At 35.8% G+C, this 22,828-nt stretch overlaps 2 protein-coding genes across 2 annotated transcripts; one reads left to right on the top strand and one right to left on the bottom strand.

Annotated features, from left to right (window-relative positions):
* Nucleotides 1-1,481: 1,481 nt before the first annotated feature.
* Nucleotides 1,482-15,448, bottom strand: ube2g2 (ubiquitin-conjugating enzyme E2G 2 (UBC7 homolog, yeast)). Its single transcript, XM_065260186.2, has 6 exons — nt 15,321-15,448; nt 14,936-14,971; nt 9,303-9,348; nt 7,190-7,308; nt 3,238-3,378; nt 1,482-2,369 (listed from the first exon to the last, which is right to left on the bottom strand). Exons 1-6 carry the CDS (start codon nt 15,361-15,363, stop codon nt 2,257-2,259), a joined length of 498 nt encoding a protein of 165 aa, XP_065116258.1. The 5' UTR covers nt 15,364-15,448; the 3' UTR covers nt 1,482-2,256.
* A 523-nt stretch (nt 15,449-15,971) lies between these two features.
* cep20 (centrosomal protein 20) lies at nt 15,972-17,807 on the top strand. Its single transcript, XM_065294000.2, has 5 exons — nt 15,972-16,088; nt 16,322-16,519; nt 16,804-16,888; nt 17,295-17,415; nt 17,527-17,807. Exons 1-4 carry the CDS (start codon nt 16,061-16,063, stop codon nt 17,410-17,412), a joined length of 429 nt encoding a protein of 142 aa, XP_065150072.1. The 5' UTR covers nt 15,972-16,060; the 3' UTR covers nt 17,413-17,415; nt 17,527-17,807.
* Nucleotides 17,808-22,828: the final 5,021 nt, after the last annotated feature.

Genomic DNA, 22,828 nt, shown 5'->3' with positions numbered 1-22,828 from the left:
TATACATGCAAGTAATTAAAAACAACAAACAGAACTGTATATTGTTCACTAAATCTCACTAAATCTTACTTGATTCTGCTGTGTTGTTTTGGGTCTCTGGCACCTTTTGGCCTCTCGATTCACTCCCACCGTTAACCCCAGTATGGACCTGATTATACATTTTCAGGTTACCAACTTTAAAAAGGCACCATTTATGCAAAAACACAACCACCTAAGATGAAAAAAATCCACCTGCTCCTTGTTTTTTTAATCAACATTAAACCTTAATCAACATTAGACATGCCGTTTTGATTCTCTTATCAATGTGAGGTCACAGATAAAGCCTGCCCACTACAGTCCTGCATTACCATAGCTTCCGCCCTCAGCAAGTTGTACGCTCTCCACAATATCTAAATAGTGAGATACTTTTGACTGTGTTAATCATGGAATCGCTCACTGTCTGTTTATGAGGAAGTGAGGAGCCGTAGCTCATTTGCATTTAAAGGTACAGACATTAAAAACAGCGCGTTTTTGCTCCCACCCAAATAGGGTCATTTTGGACATGCTATAATAAAAAAATTTTTTTGCTGAAACTTCACAGATACATTCTGGGCACACCTGAGACTTATAATACATCTTGTAAAAAGGCCAAAATAGGTGCCCATTAAAGCTGCATTGTGTAACTTTTAGAAGGAGAAATGTAATATATTATACATAACTATATTATCAGTGGTGTATAAACACCTTACATAATGAACTGTATTGTTTTTATTACCTTAGAATGAGCCGTTTTTATCTACATACACCGCAGGTCCTTACCATGGAAGTCACCATTTTGTTAAATAAATATTTGGTGTCTCCGGAGTACGTATGTAAAATTTAAGCTCAAAATACCATATAGATAATTTATTATAAGTAACATGTTAAAATTGACACTTTGGTGTGAGGTGTGAGCAAAAATATGCTGTTATGGGTGTGTCCTTTTAAATGCAAATGAGCTGATCTTTGCACTAAATGGCAGTGTCGTGGTTGGATAGTGCAGATTAAGGGGCGGTATTAAGCCTCTTCTGACATCACAGGGGAGCCAAATTCAATGACTTATTTCTTCACATGCTTGCAGAGAATGGTTTACCAAAACTAAGTTACTGGGTTAATCTTTTTCACATTTTCTAGGTTGATAGAAGCACTGAGGACCTAATTATAGCACTTAAACATGGAAAAAGTCAGATTTTTACCCTTTAAATGTAAGCATTTGCAGACGTACAATAAATTAATCTATTTTATAAAATGTAATAAAACTGGGGCCCCCCGGTTCCATCTCACACCCCCCAATGATGACAGAATTGTTATTTTTGGGTGAAGTTGATGTAATTATAATACTTTAATGTCATTATGTCATTTTATAGACTGTAGTATGAATCTATGAAAGCCCACTTCCCAGTACTTTTGCTTGATCGGTTTGGTCAAAACGGAGTGTTTGCATGAAAAAAAACCTCATAAAAAAAGTTCATAAATCACCAACATTTATTTTTTTTTAAATTGATTTTACTTAACAATCCTAAAGAACAGATCAAAAACTAAACAAAATAAAAGCCCTACTGTAAATCAAACTCAAACTTTTGCTCTTTCTGTAAATCCAAATTTGAACTAATGCACTGAGTGGATTTAAATTAAGATCCTAACCTATTAAATGACTGTATCAAATATAATTAAAATGCCTTTTATTATAACTACATCCACAGACATTTTTTTCAACATTCCCAAAAGATCAGTAATATAATCACTTTATAAACAAACAGGTGGATCTGATAGAGTCTCGGTTTCTGCCTCTATATGTTTTTCCTTTATTAAAAAGAGGCATTACAGCATGCATCGGCATACTATTATCAAACCAAAAGCTGCATTCCATTGCTTATCTCATGGATGTATGGACAGGTAACAGGCATAACAGACCAACAGTCCAAAATAGCTGTGAATCGTTGTCTCGTGTACTTATTCTGCGACTGATTCTTGACTCTCTAAAGAAACACTGTCCAGTGAAAGTGTGACGTTTTGCATACTTCAAACTATCCGTCCACTCATCGCAGCGAAAGAGACTGGACCGACAAGCCTGGTTATAATAAAGTGCTCACACTGGCGGAGGTAGGGGGGTAGTACACTACAACACTCAGCACAGAAACTCTGCTCTTCTGTCGAGAGCTTACGTCCATCGTAAACGTCAATCCTCGCTGTCCGGGAGTGTGTGTTTGTGTGTGCGCGTGTCTGTGTGTGGACGAGTCAGAGACTCAGAGATTTGCGTACGATCTGCTTGGCAAGCCGATTGAACTGCTCTCTGTCCTCACGCCACATCTTGGAAGCGTCCACGTTTGCTCCGCTCTCGTCGTTCGGCTCTGTAGAAGTAAGCAGAAGACAAGAATTAGGTGGTTACTTTAAAACCATACTTGTCTGAATTTGCTATAAGTTATGTGTGAGGATTCTAGCTTTCACTTTTTTGGTGAACTGCATACCTCAGCCAAAGCAAAATCTCATGCTACGTAGCTGTATGCAGGGTTCCCACACCTTAGTTAACTTCAAATTCAAGGACCTTTCAAGGACTTTCCATGTCCAATACCCTCAAATTCAAGGACTAAATGTTGGGACACATTTCAAGTGAGAGCAAGGTTACATCGTGTTACCTTTTAAGATACATTGTTACAGTTCCCCTGAATGTGTATATCAAATTCAACCAATGGTGAGGCTTAATGACAAAGACAGGGTGCATGAAGTGTATCGCTATCTGAAATATTGCCAAAGACGGCGTTACAGGGACGCAGGAAGTATGGCAAGGGAGACGCAGCGTCTCATTCCCTTCTCAGGGAACAACAGTTACATACGTAACCAGAGACGGTTTCATGTGTCAAACACAACTATGCAAAAAAAGCATTTTGGTATGAATCAACATTCGCATACAGAAGATATAAGCATTTAAAGCAAACAGTTTTGCACGTGTGCTTAAAAAGTCTAGAATTTTTATGATATTATCCTACACTACACAGGGAATAATATGTTTTTTTTTTTCAGAAAACTTATTGCATAAAATGGATTCAAGCACTTTCAATGACCTGTATGTATCTATGTATGTGTATTTTCAAAAACTTCGCAGGGCCTTGAATTTTATCCCCAGATTCACAAACTTTCAAGGACCGTGGGAACCCTGTGTATGTTAAACATCACATAAGCTGTATATTCATATTTGATTTATAACATATAGTCACTGACCTGCAAGCATGCTGACCACAGACAGCAGGATCTTCTCCACGCTTTGCACGGGACTCCATCTCTCAGCGCTGCTCTCGTAGCCCATTGGGTCGTCGCCAGGTGCGTGGAGGATTGAGATACACACACGTCCATCTGGATAGACTGCAGAGAACAGACACCAAACAACATCATATCAAACATCATTTCCTTCTTTGAAAGACATACCGTAATCGACTAAAGTCACTTTAATGATGGATGTGCTTTTTGGAGCTTCGCCACGTCGGTTTGCACATAATAAGTTAACATGACAGCATTTTAATATCAAATGTTTAGTCTGTGTTCAACTTAAAGGTCCAGTGTGTAGATAATAGTGGCATCTAGTGGAAAGATTGTAAATTGCAACCAGCGGCTCAGTCCACAGCTCTCCCCCCCTTTCGAAACGCATAGAGAAGCTACGGTAGCCACCACAGGACAAACATGTCATCGAATAAGATAACGTAATGACACAACGTGCTTTAAGGACAGTTTGGGCTACTGTAGAAACATAACGCCGACTTCCATGTAAGGAGACCCGCGGTGTATGTAGAGAAAAACGGTAATCACACAATAAAACAATACAGTTCATTTTGTAAGTATATTATATTGCATTTCTGTCAAGAGATCCTTTTAAAAGTTACACAATGCACCTTTAATTTACTCACTATATGACATAAGAGTGAGTAAATTATAGGTGAAAGTCATATTTGGGTGAGGTCCCCTCACAAACACCCAAAAATAATTAAGCAATAAACAAAAAAAAAATCAGAGTATGAGACACAACTATAGAAGATCATTAACCCTGAATAAGACCTGGATGAACCACCCCCGCACGAAATCAGCACGCTGGATGTTATCTCCGCATTCGTCGCAGTGATCAGAATCTGAGCCGTCCCGCTTTGATAAACGCTTTCAGAGACCCGGCACCATCAGAGGACTGCTGGCTCTGCTCTGCTGCTATCTGTGGCCTGCAGGAAGACTTTTATCTGGGTCTACTTCCCTGAACACTTTGTCCACACATCCAACAGCTGGAGCTGAGGAAATGCCCCGACTATAAAGACACTTTAGGACTCCTGTAGGTCTGAATAGGCTCTAGACAAGGAAGAGAGGCTTTTATTGCTTCAGAAAAGTGCTTTTTGCAGCCCCCCCAACACTGTACGTTAAAAACTAGATAGTTCTGTCTCTAAACATCCGCCTGGATGACTGACTCCAGATCCAGACTGCTTCAAATGAAGGGACAGTGAAATAAAATAGGTGGGTAGGATTGCGACCTCTAATGTACTGTATGCTATAAACTAGGATAAACTTTGGGGGGTTATAAATGAGCAAAAATCAGTTATTGAGCAAGAACATAAATCAGCATTCAAAATGTTATGTATTTAATAAAAGATAAGTAAAGATAAGTACATTCTGGCCACTTAATTATCCCTAGAATATCAAAAGTGTCTGAAGGTGGTAGATCCTTCTCCTACTTAGCCCCTAAGCTCTGGGATGATTTACCAAATAATGTTCGAGTATCAGACACAGTCGATCAATTTAAATCTAAACTTAAGACATTCTTCTTTAACAAAGCATTCACATAAAATGTCCAGTAAATGTACTTATCCCGCAATAGTAAGTTTGTCTAGAACAAAGCACTCACATAACTCATCTGGGTAATATACTTATGCCGCAATAGTTAGCCTGTCTGGAGCCGAGCTCACTTAAACCACTATAATGTTTGACACTTGCATAACATGTGAACGGCCCCTACGCTAATATGATTCTGTTTCTCTCTCCCTGTCTCGTCCTCGACCCTGAGGACAAACAGACCCAGTTCCTGCAGCTGTGAAGGTCATCACACCATGGACGTACTGACCGTCCTTCAACGAGATGCCCAGCAGATGCCTGACCAGTGACCACCGGCGGAACCAGTTTAATTCACTTACCCGTTCACATACCCCGATAGTATTTATATATATAAATATATATGTATCTCTCTCAAGGGTTTTTCCTCTCCTAGGAGTTTTCCCCCTGGACTAGCCAGGAGGGTTTTTCTCCTAGGGGTTTTTTCATCCCCTGGAGAGTCCGCCACCTTTGGTTTAACTTACTACTTTACTGTATACGTTACATTATTACTACGCTCACCTTTCTATGCTTTTCCTACATCTGTTTATGTAAAGCTGCTTTGAAACAATTAATAATTTTGAAAAGCACAATATAAATAAAATTGAATTGAATTACATAAAGTAACCTGCAATTTTATATATTCGCCTTTCTCTTTGGCCAAACCAGGCCCAGAATTTATGTTGCGTAATCCAAAATCAAATCAATGTCAATCCATCAAATAAGTCATTTCTAGGTCCTTAATGTAGAGGTTTCTCAATTTATTAATAAAATAAGGCCTATGGTCACTTGACGACCTTTCATATTTCTTTTTATATCAATAATCTGATTCTAAACATAATCTGCAGTTAGACAGATGCTTGAAAAAAAGTCAATGGGTCATTCACTAATACTTGCATGTTTTTTCGTACACACAATTGAACTTCTGACGAAAAATGTCCGCCTATTTCAAAACGCGTGCACACGCACATGAATTTGTTCTTAAACTCGTTCTTCGGTTATAAAATATGCTGTGCTGGGCAAATATTAATCGTGATTAATCGCATACAAAATAAAAGTGATTTTTAGCATAATATTCAAGTGTGTGCTGTGTGTAATAATTATGTATAAATACACACACATTTGTGTATTTATTTAAGAAACATTTACATGTGTATATATAGTTTATATATTATATATAAAAAAATTAATTAAAAAAATCTGAAATGTATGTATGTATATGTTTAAATAGACATAATTACACACAGCACAAATGTGACAACTTTTTATTTTGTATGCGATTAATCTTTGCCCAGCACTAAAAATATGTAATAAATACGTTCAGTAGTATTGATCTATGTAATAAAATATTAATGTAATAATAAAATAATGTATAATAACGTATTTAACATAATAATAATGTATATTACATAGATCATGCATAAAATAAAATACATAAAATATTTAAATATTATACTATATATCCAGTAAATTACATATTATAATTATATTATTTGATTATAGACAGTTTCAGCAGTAACAACATAAACAAACGGCTTTCGTGGAACAAACGTAACTTCGCAAAGAATCACTAACAAGTCCCTTTAGAGTAGTTTATTTCTGATAACAAGCAAAATAAACAAGAAGTAGATTACCTTAGATTAAATCATAACTAAAGCGTTTAAAAACTACACTTTATTGTGTAAAATGTGTACTATATAATGTATACAATCTTAAGTACAGATTGGCTGCCAAACCTCCCATCAAATAGCTATAATCCATGAACGCCCTCTTCCGTCGTCTTTAGGCAAACAAAACATTTGTAATTTTTGATGAGGTATTTGTTTCAGAGTTCAGTTAAGCAATCGCGTCACTGCACGTGCATCTGATGAAACTGTTTCAGATGTGACAACATAAACAAGCGGATTTCGTGGAAAACACGTAACTTCCGGTAAACTCTGCTAAGAATCAATAACAAACTCCTTTTAAATTAGTTTACTTTTATAGCAAGCAAAATAAACAACACAACGTAGATTACCTAGGAAACCAAAACATTTGTTATTTTCAACGAGGTATTTGTTCAAGAGTTCAGTTTAGCAACTAGCGACACATGCTTGGTGAATGAGACCCAGTGGCTGAAAATGTTTGTTCTGTTCTGGGTTTTAGAACTACAAATTGAACTTTTACATTTATAATATATTTCGATTTAGCCATTTATAAGAGGGAGACTCATCCAATGAGCTAGACTTAGAAACGTTGTAATACATCATTGCAATTTAACATTCAAATGTTTTTCAGCCACCAAACCCAACATCTAAATGCTGTATAAGGCCCTGTATTAAAGAGCACTCACTGTTAGGATGAAACATGTCACAGGTGAACTTCATCTTAGGAGGGCTGAGAGGATAATCTGACGGGAAACTGAGGATAGCAGGAAACACGCCACCTTCGAAACACGTGTCCTCTGGTCCCCTAATAGAAGAAAGCAAGAAAACATAGAAATTCGTTACATTAAGCCCGAAGTATAGTCTGTTTTTACATGTATGCGAACGGTCGAATGCACAGCTTTGCAAATTATAGTTTATTGAACTCATACGTGTACACACGTTCTACGCATGCACATTGCGAAACAAGATGCAATGCATCTCCTGGGCTACACATTCTCCTGTAGGCACATGCATTACCTACACGTCAAATGTAAAAAACTGCAGTGCACGTACAGTATGAAAGTTGCGCCATGCACTTCTGCCCCTCTTAGAATTGGTTGTATGTTGATGAATGGACAAACATTTTTTTGTATTTTGGTGTAATACAATGCATTTTGAAGAGTTTAATTTAACATGTATTTGTAGTTATAGGCTATAGAAAGTGAGACCAAATGACTTACATTACAGTCGCAGATAAAAACTAAATTCAGTCTTTGTCTAACAGCATTTTTCAATTGATCCAAATCATTTACAAACCAAAAACATTTGGTCCTACTTTGTATCGTCTTCATCTTCTTTCAACTCTGCCATAAAAGCCTGTGACCAACTTTTGTTTAGTTACGGTGTCATTTTCGTTTTTAAAGTTTGTCTTTCAACACCACTGAACTTGGTAAACAAATCTGTATGCTGAGATTTGTCATCGCCTTGTAAACGTGCTTCGGTATGTATGTCTGATAAAGTTTCGCCCAACATAAATCCCACAAAGTGCATACGTTATTGCCAAGACAGAATAGATGAATCACTCAAATTCACCCTGTGATAAAACTCAAAGGCCCATTTTAAATGCAAATGCCTCCCGGTTTGCTTTACCATATCCACCTGTCTATCACAATACAGATCGGAAATGGTGACAAGAGTCCACATCAAACAAACTCACTTCCGTATCTGTGGACCAGCTGTCGGGGAGTTACTTGTTTCACTTAGCACTAAGCTTCACTTAAGTACTTATCGTGTTAAACAACTGATCAAACCACCAGATTGGTTTACCGCAGTTCTATAGACTTTAATTAACTTTCTTCAACTCAGTGATTGCCAGTCTTGTTAGCAAGTAATTGTTTAAGACATAATATAATGAGTCGCAGACCTTGTTCATTTGAAATGTATTATTACTGTATCCAGAATCACTTCAACAATTCTGAAGAATTAAAATGAGTTTACTGGGCCCTGTGGTGCAGCTCCACAAGTAGGCTTAGTGGGCCTTGTGGTGCAGCATTGCCCCCTGACTCATTGGGCCCCATTTTTAAAGGTATGTGTATTTGATATTGATTTCATTTTATGGGTAGCCATAAACATAATTGTTCATATTAAGAACTTTTTCATTATATGTTTAAAGTTATAAATTGGAAGAGACATAAATGAGATGCACTGTTTGTTTAGAAATATATGATCTACAAAATGTAAAGCATGTATTGCTAGCACTTTCCTTTAACAGCATTTTCCACCATATGCACACACTGACTACTGTAGATGTTTCAATATGCCCTTATAATTAATATTCATGCACTTGGCAAATGCTTTTATCTAAAGCGACTTATAAACTGAGCGACTTAAGTGACTATACATCTGTATCAGTCTTCACTGAGTGTTCCCTGGGCATTGAACCCATGACCCTTGTGCACCCAATGCAATGCTCTACCAGAAAGGTCTGGTTAATTTTTTCTAGGTTTTTTTATGAAATGCATAGATTATCTCATCCTTTGTCCATTGTGAACAAATAGGCACAAAGCATCTCTCCATGACCAATTCTAATTTTGTGCAAAAGTTTTTTAACCTAGTAAGTGATTATAAATATCAACTGTGCTTATTTTTTTTATTAAGTGAGTGATTGTGGCCCTCTGCTGGGTCACTATACACATGACAGAGAAAACTGTCTACTAATAATTAGATAATCTGTAACTTTAGTAAAGCTTCGATAAACAAAATGAAAGACCAAAAAAAGACACACATCTGATTTCTAAGACATAAACAAACAATACTTACATTATCAAAGCCTCCCATTCAAAGAAATTCTCCTCATTCACAGGCCCTGGAGAGAGATATGATGACATTAACTAGAGATGCAATAACAGGTTTTGTTTGGCCGACACCGATTTCAACAAACATTGGCCGATTCTGATCTCGATTTTTGACAATTGCTAATGCTGACAAGCAATTAATCTATTAATTACATACAAAATAAAAGTTTGTGTTTGCATAATATATGTGTAACGTACTTCTTTGTGTTATGTCTTGTTTTGAGTTAATTTATTAAAGTTTGTTTGCGTAAGATCTGCTGCCACTGACTGCCCTCATCCCAACGTTACTGTGTGTATTTATGTATACATAAATAATTACACACAGGACACACACACACATATATTATGCAAATACAAACCTTTATTTTGTATGCGATTAATTGCGATATATCGTTTGACAACCCTACGACCAACATGAAATGAAATTGAAAAAACGAAATACAAATAAAACAATGTGACAACTAGGGTTGCACAATTAATCACAAAATAATTTCTGTGTGTTTGGGCACCAACTATCAGATATTTTAAAATTGATAAGTTGACTTGTCTTTTATCCTCGTCTTTTTTTTACGAATACATAACTCCCATAATTATTTGTTATTTACATTATATTATTTAGCTTGGGATGTTTAGAATTTACCAAGCTGCTGCTTGATAGAAAGTTTTAAAACATTTCAAAACAAAAAAAAAATAATCGTAAATAATAACCACAATTACAATATCAAGGTGAATAATCTACAGTTTCATCGTGCAGCCCTAGCTACAACCTTATTTTGATTATTTTATAATGATTTAGCTATTAAATATTTAGTAGTGCTGGGCAAAGATTAATCGTGATAAAAAAATGTTTGCTAGGGATGCACCGATACCGATATCGGCCTCGATACCACATTTTCTAAAGTACTCGTACTCGTTAAAAGTCCCCCGATACCGGGGATCGATACCACGGTCTGAGAATTGTCTATGTTTGAGCGGCGTGTAAGGGGTTAATGCCTCTTGTGTTGAGGCAGAGTTTATAACAAACTGGAAAACTAGTCCCTTGTTTTTTTGTTAAATTATATGACTAAAGCTGTTACCTGTAAATTTAAATCATGTTTTGTTTTTTTAAGTACTCGGTATCGGCAAGTACTGAAATGCAAGTACTCGTACTCGTATTCAAAAAAAAGTGGTATCGGTGCATCCCTATTTTTTGCATAATGTGTGTACAGTCTGTGTGTAATTATTATGTATATAATTAACCACACACACATACATATATTAATTTCAGATATATATATGTATTTATTTATATATCATATAGAATATATAAAAATATAAACAAATTTATATACACATGTTTCCAGTGTTGGGAGTAACGCATTACAAAATATAATATATTACAGTAATATATTAGTTTTTGCTGTAACGCAGTAATATAACGCATTACTAATAAAATTTTGGTAATATTTTACTCGTTACACTCTTAGTAACGAGCGCGTTACAACAATGCATTTCAAAAATAGACGTCTTATTTTAATTTTTTTATTTTTGACCAATGCGCGTGACCAGCATCCACACAGGAAAAAGCTGCGGGTAAAATAGTAATGGTTGCGTCCCAAACAGCATACTTCCATACTATATAGTAGGCGAAAAGCCCTTATTCTCGTACTCTTTGCCTACTATATAGTATGGAAGTAGGCGGTTTGGGACGCAGCGTATGTCTGTTTCCAGGTGCTGTATGCAGCATGTTCATTTTTACTTTAATTTTGTATTTGACGCGTTTCTTAAAGAGCCGAATCTGGGAAGTCCGCGGCTGTATAAGCATTGACTAAAGTGGTCGCAATCAGGTCCGGTAGCGCCGCACACGCAAAATTCTGCGAATGAGAGCACTAAGTAAAAGCAACAGAAAGTTTCTATCGGTCTCCTGTGCTGCTTGAACCTCAGAAGTAAAGAGACTTTTAAAAATCTTGCCAGTAAAATCCATTTCACCACACCAGCAATGACAAGGTAAGCTAACGTTGCTATGGTTACAGTCCATATACATAATAGATTGCTAGGCTATTCCTATGCTATCTACAGTTTTATTACAAACAGCAACCTAAACTACAACATAACATTAATGTAGACTTAATCATGGTTATTTAAATAGTATATTTAAACATCACTGTTTAAAGGTTTAACCAGCCTTTGTATGGGAGCCTATATGCAATGTTTGGCAAAAAGCAGTGTTCCTCTGTTTGTCTATGTTTTATATGTTAGTCTACATGTAATCCTTATATTGTACTGAAATGAGCTGTTTTCCTTGAGGCCTGATCCTCCAATAGCACTTTTTGATAAGTTGTGTCAACCCAATGCACGCCAGGTTTGTGCTGTGAATCTGAATTAAAAGTAAATTAAAGAATAGAAATGAAAAGAGGTTGCGTGTCTTGCAATGTAATTAGTCTATAGTTTGCATTATAGTGGGCTCTATTGTGTTTGGTATGTGTACCATCATTTACCAGACTTTTACCAGATCATTTGTCTATGTTTATGACTCTGACAGTCATTGTTACTGTTTTTTTGCCATAAGTCTTCACTGTGCCTATTCAAAGCTCGAGGGCCAACACATAACTTCTAGATTTATAAGCATCAATAAACTGCATTTTAACATTTTATAATGCCTAGTCATACTTCTGTTATTTTGATGAAAGTAACTCAAAAGTAACGCAAAAGTAGTGTAACTCATTACAGTTCAGAGTCAGTAATATTGTAATGTAACTAATTACTTTCAAATGACAGTAATTTGTAATATATAATGTATTACACTTTGGAAGTAACTTGCCCAACACTGCATGTTTCTAAATGTTTAAATGTTTCTTAAATACATACATGAAGGTGTGTGTATTTATATATACTTATACCACGGGTCGTTTGAATGCTGTATTCTGATTGGCTGAGAAATGTTCCGTGGGTATGCATTAATTTCTGATAACCGCACACCTAACTTGTCAAATGTCTTAAAAATAGGCACCAGAGCACTGTTTGTGGTAACCGTGGTATAAGGGGAATAATTGACTCCGGTCCTTTGAATTATTTGAAAATAACGCACACCCACGGTGTAACGGTGCATTGCACCTTGGGTGTGCATTATTTTCTTATAATTCAATGGCCCGTCGTCAATTATTCCTTATATAATAATTACACACAGCACACACTCAAATATTATGCAAAATAATCACTTTTATTTTGTATGCGATTAATCGCGATTAATCTTTGCTCAGCACTAGACATTTACCTTAAATTAACATTACTTTTTTACTCTTTAATAAACCTTTTAACAAATATTCCAGTGTTGATGCTTTAAATATTAAGAAATTTGCTACTTCAGAAAAAGATTGCTTTTTCTACAATAAAGTCAACTATAAACTATCAATTGTCTTTATCGCAGTGGTTCTCAAACTGGGGGCCCTGAGATGGTGCCAGGGGGCCCCCAGTTTTATGACATTTTAGAAAATGCATTAATTTATCGTGAATTCTGTGTAATTAAACCTTAGAAAAATAAGGCTAGTATAGTAACCAACCGCACTACAGTGACTGCGTTTACATGCAGCCAATAACCCGTTCAAATCCGGAATATTAGCAATAACCCGGTCGCGCACGTCCATGTAAACACCGGCAAAAACCCGAATATGCTAATATTCCTGTTTTTAAAATCCCGAATATTACCCCTGGGTTACCTCTTTTCTAACCCGAAATTTTGGTCATGTAAACGCGCATCGGGATATTCCCATCAAAAGGAACATTGATTTTTGTACTGCGCATGTTCTATTCGCAAGGAATCTTGGTCTTCTGAGTAGAGAAACTTCTTGTATGCGCCAAAAAACCCGCAGGGAGTAGAGGTAAGCATGGCGAGAGAGATGCGCCACACTTTTAGAGCGAGGAGGAAACCAATTGCAACAACCGCGTTTTTCACGTTAAATTAATATATAGCTATTCTTGTTTTTCAAAGCATACATGTATAATAAAGGCCAAATAGATTGTCAATAGTTATGAGAGTAACTTGTTTTTTTTTTGTGTGTGAATTTGAATTAAAAATGTAATACTATGCTATTCATATTTCGTTAAATACAGTGAATGTGTGAAAAAGTTAAAGATGACAGAATAACTGTAGCGTCGTCTGCATATTGATGCAGTTTCTAAGATTAAAATTACTTTAATTTAACTGATCGACACAAATACAAAGCGGCATAATATAACTGATTGCTTACCAGCATTAAAACCACTTAAAATAAAAACCTTAGGTTTTTTCTTTGTATACAGCGTCCGCTCCGTGTATAAGGATCTTGCAATAACGCCGGTGGCTTTATTATTAACTGACTGAATACTTATACCTGACATTTAGATATGAAAGTTTATCATCAACAGTACCTGTGTGAAACATTATAAACATTGGTGATCATCTGCCGACTCGACTGTTTCTGCACGTTCTCAGTCCGCTTAATTAACGGCTTTTCATTCTATCCGCGTGAGGTAAACATTTTTGTTCTGTACTTTTTTACTTGCATGTATTTCTACATATTTTCGGCCAAGTAACACTCAGGATATAATGTAAGTTATTGTAGATAGCATATAAGCTTGTTCTGAAAGGATGACAATTATAAAAATGATCCATCCAGCTTAATTTAGCCAAAATAATGATTTATTCGTTTTCATACTTTATAGATGTTAATTTATCTACTAATATATTATTGAAAATGCCATAAATAAATATTCATTGCCTTCTGTAAGCTATTGCATTCGTTTTGTACATTTATAGTTGCATGAATACTGTCTAATTTTAATTTCTTTAAGACACTGTTGTGTTCTGTATTTACCGATGCTCTGTAAATATGCACTTAAAAAACCTTCTTGTTAGAAAATCGTTCTTCAATTAAATTTTTTTTTTCAAAAGTATATTTAGCTGAAGGCTAGTATAGCTTGTAAATCTTTTTCTCATAAAAGGAAAGACATGTAACTTAGCCTACCCTGCTTCTACATCGGTGCAGCTTGTTCTGGATTTAAATAATAATTTTATTTTAGTAAATGAAGACGGTAAAACCGCATTGCGCAATAGTGAGCCACGCAAAATCACCGCATTTACCTTTTAATCACAGTTTACATCGGGATATTGCCAATTACATGTATACAGGGGTAACTCTCTCTGCTCACGCATGTAAACGGATTATTCCGAATGTTTCAGAAACCCGAAACCCGACCTTAACCTGATCATAACCCGAATATTTACAGCATGTAAACGTAGTCAGTGTATATTTTAATAAGTTTTAGTTCATTCAAATTTTATGTTTTACAATGTTTTATGTTATAAATTTTCTTTGGGGGGACATGAAGGGCACAAGTGGGGGTCACCGTACACAAAGGGGGCCGCATGCCGAAAAAGTTTAAGAACCTGCTTTATCGCGATGATCTGATTAAAATCGCAGACCCGGTCAATAGATATCTGCGGCCAATACACTGACGCATCTTTACCAATGTCTATTGTAATATTATTGTACGATATTATTATTAATAATAATACAATTATACTGTATATCATAATGTTAAAAAAAACTGACACATACAGGTGAATGCAGCAGTTCTTACCTGCCACGATTCCCTCTGGAGGATTAAGTGTTAGTTCTGTAAAAAAAAGAAATGTGTTGAATTTAAGTACTACATCATCACACCTTCTTTACTGCGATGCAGTTTATAGCACAAGTGCACAGTATGTGTCAAGAGGAACAACATAAAAATAAACCCATAAACTGACACAATATGTCAAAGTTACAGTGTGTCACTGAATGACGCAGATAAATAAGAAATATGAGCTGTGGCCAATCGTTTTGCCCAAATTATGTAAATAATTTAAAGTGTCAGCAAGTGTTGGTAAAGTTCTGGAAGCAAATAATACTGATTGAGGGAAACCAGTTGATAAACTGTTGCTACAATGTAAAACTCAGAAAATAATTTCGAGCATCAGATAACTTACGTTTGTATTCAGCCATGAGTCTTTTTAAAGCTGTTCCAGCCATTTCTATCCCTGTCTGGTAAGGAGTTGTTTTGGCACGAACGGTGACGACAACTGACAGGACAAAAAAAATCTTCTTCTTCCGGGACAAAAAGCTAGCAAAGAGTTTTTCACTATGCGGAAACGCTTCCACTTGATAACCACTTCCGCATTAGATCACGTGGCCTCTATTACGCGAGGACTAAAACCGGAATTACACTGGAAATGAAAAATTAATATTTTTTTCTTTCACTTTGGATTGCTATTTTATTATTACTTTTTGTCTCGTAAAATAAAAGTTAAAAAAAATCAGCTAGTAGTTAAATCTTGTTTCATTCATCCATGGTCCATAAAAAATAAATAAATAAGTAAACACACAAACATTATCAGTTATAAGATTATATGTTACAAAACATAATACAGTGTACAGAATATTTTTATACGGACTTTTAAAGTATTATATTTAAAAAGTGTGTACTTCATGAATTGTTTTTTAAATAAAAAACCTACAGTACAGTGCAACGTAACAAATATAGTATATTAACTACAGCTTACTATAAAAAATTATGTATACTACAGCCTTTTTATTTCATGTGGCATCTTTTATATATCTGTGCGCCCAAGGATCTCTGACTGGAATTGTGTGGAAAAGCTAAGCAGTAAACATCTATGTGCGCAGTAAGAGCCGCACTGACCTCTAGCGGAAGCATCACGGAACTGCAATGGCAACCGTAACTGAGTTGAAAAGCGGTGAGCTGATAAACCAAAATATTATAATGCATCATGTCATAACGTTATGATCATGTCTAAATGTTGTCTATATATAATCTCTCATCATCGGATTTGATAAAATGATGTTTTAAGGAAATTAAATTCCAAGCGTAACCACTAGATCTCGCCACTGGTGTTGTGTTTGCTAACGTTGCACGGATCAACTCGAGTCACTGCTGTCTGTGTGTATTGTTTCAATGAATGAACTATAGCTTTGAAAGAGACCCTCGAGACTCGCGGTGTCCTCCAGCAGCTGAAGGCGAGGATCCGGGCAGAGGTGTTCAGCGCCCTGGATGATCAGAGTACCCCCCGACCGCCTCTCTCCAACGAGAACCTGCTGATCAATGAACTCATCCGAGAATACTTGGACTTCAACAAGTATAGATACACAGCGTCTGTACTGACCGCAGGTGAGCATTTAAGAGCCATATCCCACATGAAAAATAACATAGTATGCTGCAGTATACTAAACTATTTGAAATATGCATTTGACTCTTTTATTCAAAGCGACTACAGTGCATTCTTGCTATTAATTTCTTTTATTAAGTGTGCATTGTTAAATATTAAAGTATACTACAGTATTTACTACAGTTTATTGATTCCTTATAGTTAATACTACATAACAGTATAGTATGCATTAAATGTATAAAGTATAATAAAGGGTTTTGTAGGTTAACATCTCCTCATCTTTCAGAATCGGGTCAACCTGAAGTTCCCCTGGACCGTCATTTCATGGCCAATGAGCTCAATGTTGCAGAAGATGCAAGTAGCAAAACAGTGTAAGTATAAATTATGACAAACACCCTTACAGTAGACTAAAACTTTATTTATATAGCACTAGTTAGTCTTTTATATTAAGTGTTTATTTACAAATATATTTACTTAAAAAAATACTTTGAGAAAATGCACCTGATATCTTTCATACAATGAAAGTGAATGGTGCCCAAGGGCTGTAAAACCTCAAAACTGTTTTGAAGCACCTTCAAAATAGGCCATACAACTTGTGCGCTTAAGCCATACATAAGTGGACTACTGTTCTGATGCTGTTACGGTCACTATTTATTATGGGTGGAGCATGCCGTCGCTCGGTCACCATTCACTTTTATTTTATACAGTAGTAGATGGGTAAAGCATTCAGATCCTTATTTTGGGGTGAAATCTCTTGTTTATTTTTTTGTCGGATAGGCCATTGCTGTACGGCTTCCTCCATCATTTCCTCAGCAGTAAGGAAGAGAACAAGGGAAAAGTCTTATTGAGAGGCTCAACAACACATAGCCATCTTAATGCAGAGTCATCACCCTGAAAGGTGAGACAAAATATCACAGGACACGAGTATAAGATTAAGTTTTTGGTTTTATAAATCAACTGTAATCAGAAGTTTCTTACATTAAGTGACCTTTTTGTATTTTCTTTACAGTTGATTGGACCCTCACAGGAATAAACATTTGATCAGTGTGTCTGTCAAAGAAGCCAAAATATTTTGTTTAGGTTAGGCTGTTAAGTGTCTTTTTTGTGTAATCGGTTGTTGTCTCAATGAAATGTTATTATTCCCTTTTTGAATGTAAGTTGAATAGGATTACAGAGATGATTTTAGGTGCAATATATTACAATTTTCTTCATGACCTCACTGTAAATAGTTTTAACACCATGTTTTGTACCTTTTCTTTAAATAATAGCATATTAAATTTGCATTTGCAGTAAAATAACTAAAGCCTTGTTCTTTTTTGATGTATACACAAATTTATTGGTGTCAGTAGGGGTGAACGGGGCACTAACGCGGGGTTAATTGTAACACGGTTACTTTACATATTAATACAGGGCCGAGCAATCTGTGCTTTTGGTTTGAGATGATCTCCTGTGAATTTGTGAAAAGTTTTGATGCGTTTTCATTAAGATCTTGAACAAAGTGTGTTTTGGAGGCATTAAAGTAAATTTCTTCAACTTTTTTCAATTTGTTACATGAACCCCACCTATGGGGTAAGTTGTAACATTTGCACTCCTGTCACTTTTGGTGTAATTGTGCAATGACTGTAGGCCTCATAAAGAACCTTTAAGTGTTCATTTGTAGCAGAGATGTGTGTGTGTGTGTGTTGACTGTGTAAAAAAAAGATTAATCTAACTTAAATATAGTTTGAATGATAGAGACAAAAAGCGTTAGGTTGTGACCCCGCTCTCCTCTATGTTATAAAAAATAAAAAGTGTCCTTTCCATCACAATCAAATGCATTACTTTACAGTATATATTTTTATTCTGTCATTCACTGTAAGACCTTTAAACAGCACCACATACACAATTTTGCAGCTGGATTTCAAAATTGTAAAGAAGATCTTAAAGGGGGAATCGTTAGATAGTTCCATGAAAACGAAAATTCTGTAATAATTTACTCACCCTCAAGTTTTTACAAACCTCTCTAAATTTCTCTGTTATGCTTAACACAAATGAAGATGAAAAATGTTAATAACAGATCTGGGGCACCATTCACTTCTATTGTATTAAATGCTGGTGGAATGATTTTCCTAGGAGTCCAATCAGCCACATCTCTTGCTACATTCCAAAAACAGCTAAGAAACAAATCTTTTTGAAATATACTTGACAAATTGATGCTGATTGTAAAAATACCTCTTCCATCTAAAAAATGACAAATCGCTTGATTGTTTCCTTATCTTTGTAAGTCGCTTTAGATAAAAGCGTATTGCTAAATGTATAGAAGTCAATGGTGCCTCAGATCTGCTTGGTTACAAACATTCTCCAAAATAGCTAAGAAATAACAAAGACATTTTGGAACCACTTGATAGCGAGCAAATGATGACAGAATTTTCATTTTTCGGTGAACTATCTCTTTAAGACAATTCATTGGATGTTCATCTTTAGTTGTAAGAGCTGCCAAAACAAGACGAAAATGTTTTGCAAGATGACTCTGGTAAATTTTAAACGTTCTTTCTTTGAACTGGTTATCATCAGTCACTCAAACTATCTGAGAAAGCTGATATGTCTTTTAAAAATGTCATTTGAACTATAGTTCCTGGTAAAGGACAATCTGCATTCGAGTGTATCTCAAGTGCATCTGATTCTCCTAATGCTAAAATACTTAGTGTTGATTTAGTCATGTTGCAGTGTTTTCTCAAAACAACCAAGCATACACATACTGTAAACATTATCGGTTCCCAAATGTTTTAAAAAAATGTATTTTCCTTAAAAGGAAAGTTAATACTGGATGCTTTCTTTAATGTGTTTCACAAAGAAAATGATGACATATATGGGGTATCTGAACCATTTAAACAATGCAGTGAGATTCTTTTAATAAAGGGTTTCCTGCTGTTATTTCCACCAGCCGACAGATCATGGGAAACGTTGTATTTGCTTGCTTTCATGCTGCTACGTTGGAAATGCATTCCAAGTATACAGTAAATATATCCAAACACACGTAAAATGGGGATATCTCCAAATCGATTAGGACAATTTTGCACCGTTTTTTTTCTGACAGTGCATACAGAAGTTATTATGCTTTTTGCTGCATTGCTCGATAAAAATGTCAAAATATGTCCTCTGGCTGTCACTGGGGCAGAACCCTTTATAACGGTTCTAATAGGTACCAATATGTATCTTTGAGGTAACATAACCTCTTTAGGTGCAGAGCTGTACTTTTTAAAGGGACATTCCACTTTTTTGAAAAAATGCTCATTTTCCAGCTCCCACAGAGTTAAACATTTGATTCTTACCGTTTTGAAATCTATTCAGCTGATCGTCGTGTCTGGCGCTAACACTTTTAGCATAGCTTAGCATAATCCATTGAATTTGATTAGACCATTAGCATCACGCTAAAAAATAACATAAGAGTTTCAATATTTTTCCTATTTAAAACTTGACTTTTCTGTAGTTACATCGTGTACTAAGACCGGCAGAAAATTAAAAGTTGCGATTTTCTAGGCCGATATGGCTAGGAACTATACTCTCAAACTGGCGTAATAATCGTAAAAACTTTGCTGATGTAACATGGCTGCAGCAGGCGTAGTGATATTAAGCAGCAGCCGTAAATAGTCCCCTTGGTTACTTTCAATGGCAGGGGACTATTTTTAAGACAGTGCGTAATATCACTACGCCTGCTGCAGCCATGTTACGGCAGCAAAGTCCTTGATTATTACGCCAGAATGAGAGTAATAGTCCTAACCATATCTGTCTAGAAAATCGCAACTTTTAATTTTCTGTCAGTCTTAGTACACAATGTAGAGTCAAGTTTTAAATAGGAAAAATATTGAATCTCTTCGTTTATTTTTATGCCCGATGCTAATGGTCTAATCAGATTCAATGGATTGTGCTAAGCTATGCTAAAAGTTCTAGCGCCAGACCCGGAGATCAGCATGAATGTATTCCAAAACGGTAAGAATCAAATCTTTAACTTTAGGGGAGCTGGAAAATGAGCATATTTAAAAAAAGGAAAAAAAAAGAGGAATGTCCCTTTAAAAGTGTACAACCCCAATGACATCTGGGGTGCATATTTTTCGTGCCATAAGTGGCACCTTGACACTTTTCGGTGTGTTGAAGAATCGGTTTAGTACGGTTTTCTCATTCACTGTATTAATGTTGGCAAAATCTTTATGCACTAATCATACAGCTTACTCTGAATGGCTTTACTCCAAATGAATTTTGAGGCTGTCTACTTTGAACAGACTGTAGTTCGCTCAATTTTAATCTAGCACATATTTCTGGTCCCCTCCCTCCTCTTCTTGAGACACAGATCTAATTACAGTAAGAGGATTCTTCCATTCACTTACAACCAAGAATCTTTATTATGTCCAAATCTGTCTATTATAATTTCTTATACGACAAACGATTTCACAAAGTATAGTTTAAGTTTAATACTAAACTGAATATTGATTAGTAAAAAGGATTTAACCCATTTCCATTCATAATAACATACAGTAGCTACCACCTCTGCTTTAAATAAATGGTATTGCTGACAGCTACAGTATATTAGTACCATATAAGGTGAAACCTATTTAATAATATTATTATTATATTATAAGATGGCATACCTACACGCCTTTCCACAGTAGCTAGTAACAATCATTGCTGTTTCCATTGCTGCACGAGCAGGTGTAATACCTCACATTCCTTAATTGGTGTGTGTGAACCGTTGCACGGCATGAGAGTTTGCAGCAACTCCAAAGTTTATTGTTGGTGAGTAAACATAAGAGAGATATCCCAATAAATGTCTGTTTGTCTTAACAATGACACTGCCGTTGTACCATATTTAGTCACTCCATCCAAGTATTGTGCTGTTACCTTCTAAACACTGAATGCAGGCGAGACCCCATTGTCCTTATATGGCACATGCATCTGCCTGTCTCTCTCATTCTCTCGCTCTACACCATTCCTCTATCTGTCTCCAAGCTCTCCACCTCCTTCGCTTTCCGTCGCACGTTTGATGCTGACCAGTGACAGAGTCGTTGGTTTGCATGCAGGCCATGTTTCGTCCTCCATCTCTCTGTTGGATCATTGCAAGGCCCTTTAAAGCATACCAGCAATGGTCCTATTCCCTGGAAACATGATTTACTAGATGCCATTGAAGGTTGTCCTTATATAGGAAGCTCCATTAGATAGCAAGGGCATGTTGTGGGAATAAGGAGGACGGAATGTGATGTGCGTAACGATAGCGGCCCCAAAAAGGATCTCTGGGGGATTCGCCTCTTCCAGATGTAGTGTATAGCATGTAATCAAGGGAATCTCCCTGGCTCTCTTTATATTTTGCTTTTATACTGGATGTACTGTATTAGGGGTAACTACTTACCCCTGTCAATATTTTAATTACACAAAATCTTTTGTTTTGTATGTTGCTTTTCAAATAATTGTGAAGTTTTTCCATCTTTTCATAATAAAACTATACTGTCAAACACATATACAAGAGCTAAATATAGTATACAGTATAATGAAAGTTACACAACATATCGATTTCAATGTTTGTTGGGCACAGTAGTGATTTAATATAATTGTTTCATATTTGTTTTACATTTAAAATTCTGCATAGAAGTCTGTAGATTGTTTTTTAGTGGCAGGTTCGGCTGTAATAGATGACCCCATATAGTGTGACAACATGCCCCACTATCAAATCTATATTATCTATAACTAAAAAAAAATGATAATAATCTACCTATATGATCAAACCCACAAACATCACTAACATTAACCATGGCTTATAAAACCTATACAACAAATGTTTAAACCAAACCAATAAAAAACTACAGTTGAACCATGGTTACCAGAAATTAACTATATTTTAAACATAACCATCTTTTTTACAAATGGAAATAAAAAACGGATTACACTTTTTTTACTTTAATGGAAATACACACAAAAGAAAGAAAAAAAGGAGAAAAAAAAACACATGAACATTGCCCTGAGACTGGGCTTCATACATTATATACAATCCGAAAACATAGACAATTTAATGCTTATGTCCTATTTCAGATTTTAATATAATAAAACCATGCATAATTTTCGTCAGAAAAGTTGAATCAACGGAATTAAAACAAAGCACAAAATTGTGGTTTATAGCAGCTCACTTTCTTTTAACCGTTTCGTTGATTTTTTTTTAAGCATTTGCTATTGTGGGATTTCGTCTTGTGTTACGTTATATTTAAATGGATCCTGCGCGTTTTCCTGTCGTTCACCTGCGGCGTCAAAACGCGCTGACCAATCACAGCGCGGTGAACTTATACCGC

The sequence above is a fragment of the Paramisgurnus dabryanus genome, chromosome 7, assembly GCF_030506205.2.
Source record: "Paramisgurnus dabryanus chromosome 7, PD_genome_1.1, whole genome shotgun sequence".
In the NCBI taxonomy this organism is placed as follows: domain Eukaryota; kingdom Metazoa; phylum Chordata; class Actinopteri; order Cypriniformes; family Cobitidae; genus Paramisgurnus; species Paramisgurnus dabryanus.
Note: the sequence above shows the minus strand (reverse complement) of the source record. Positions and strands in the feature narration are given on the sequence as shown.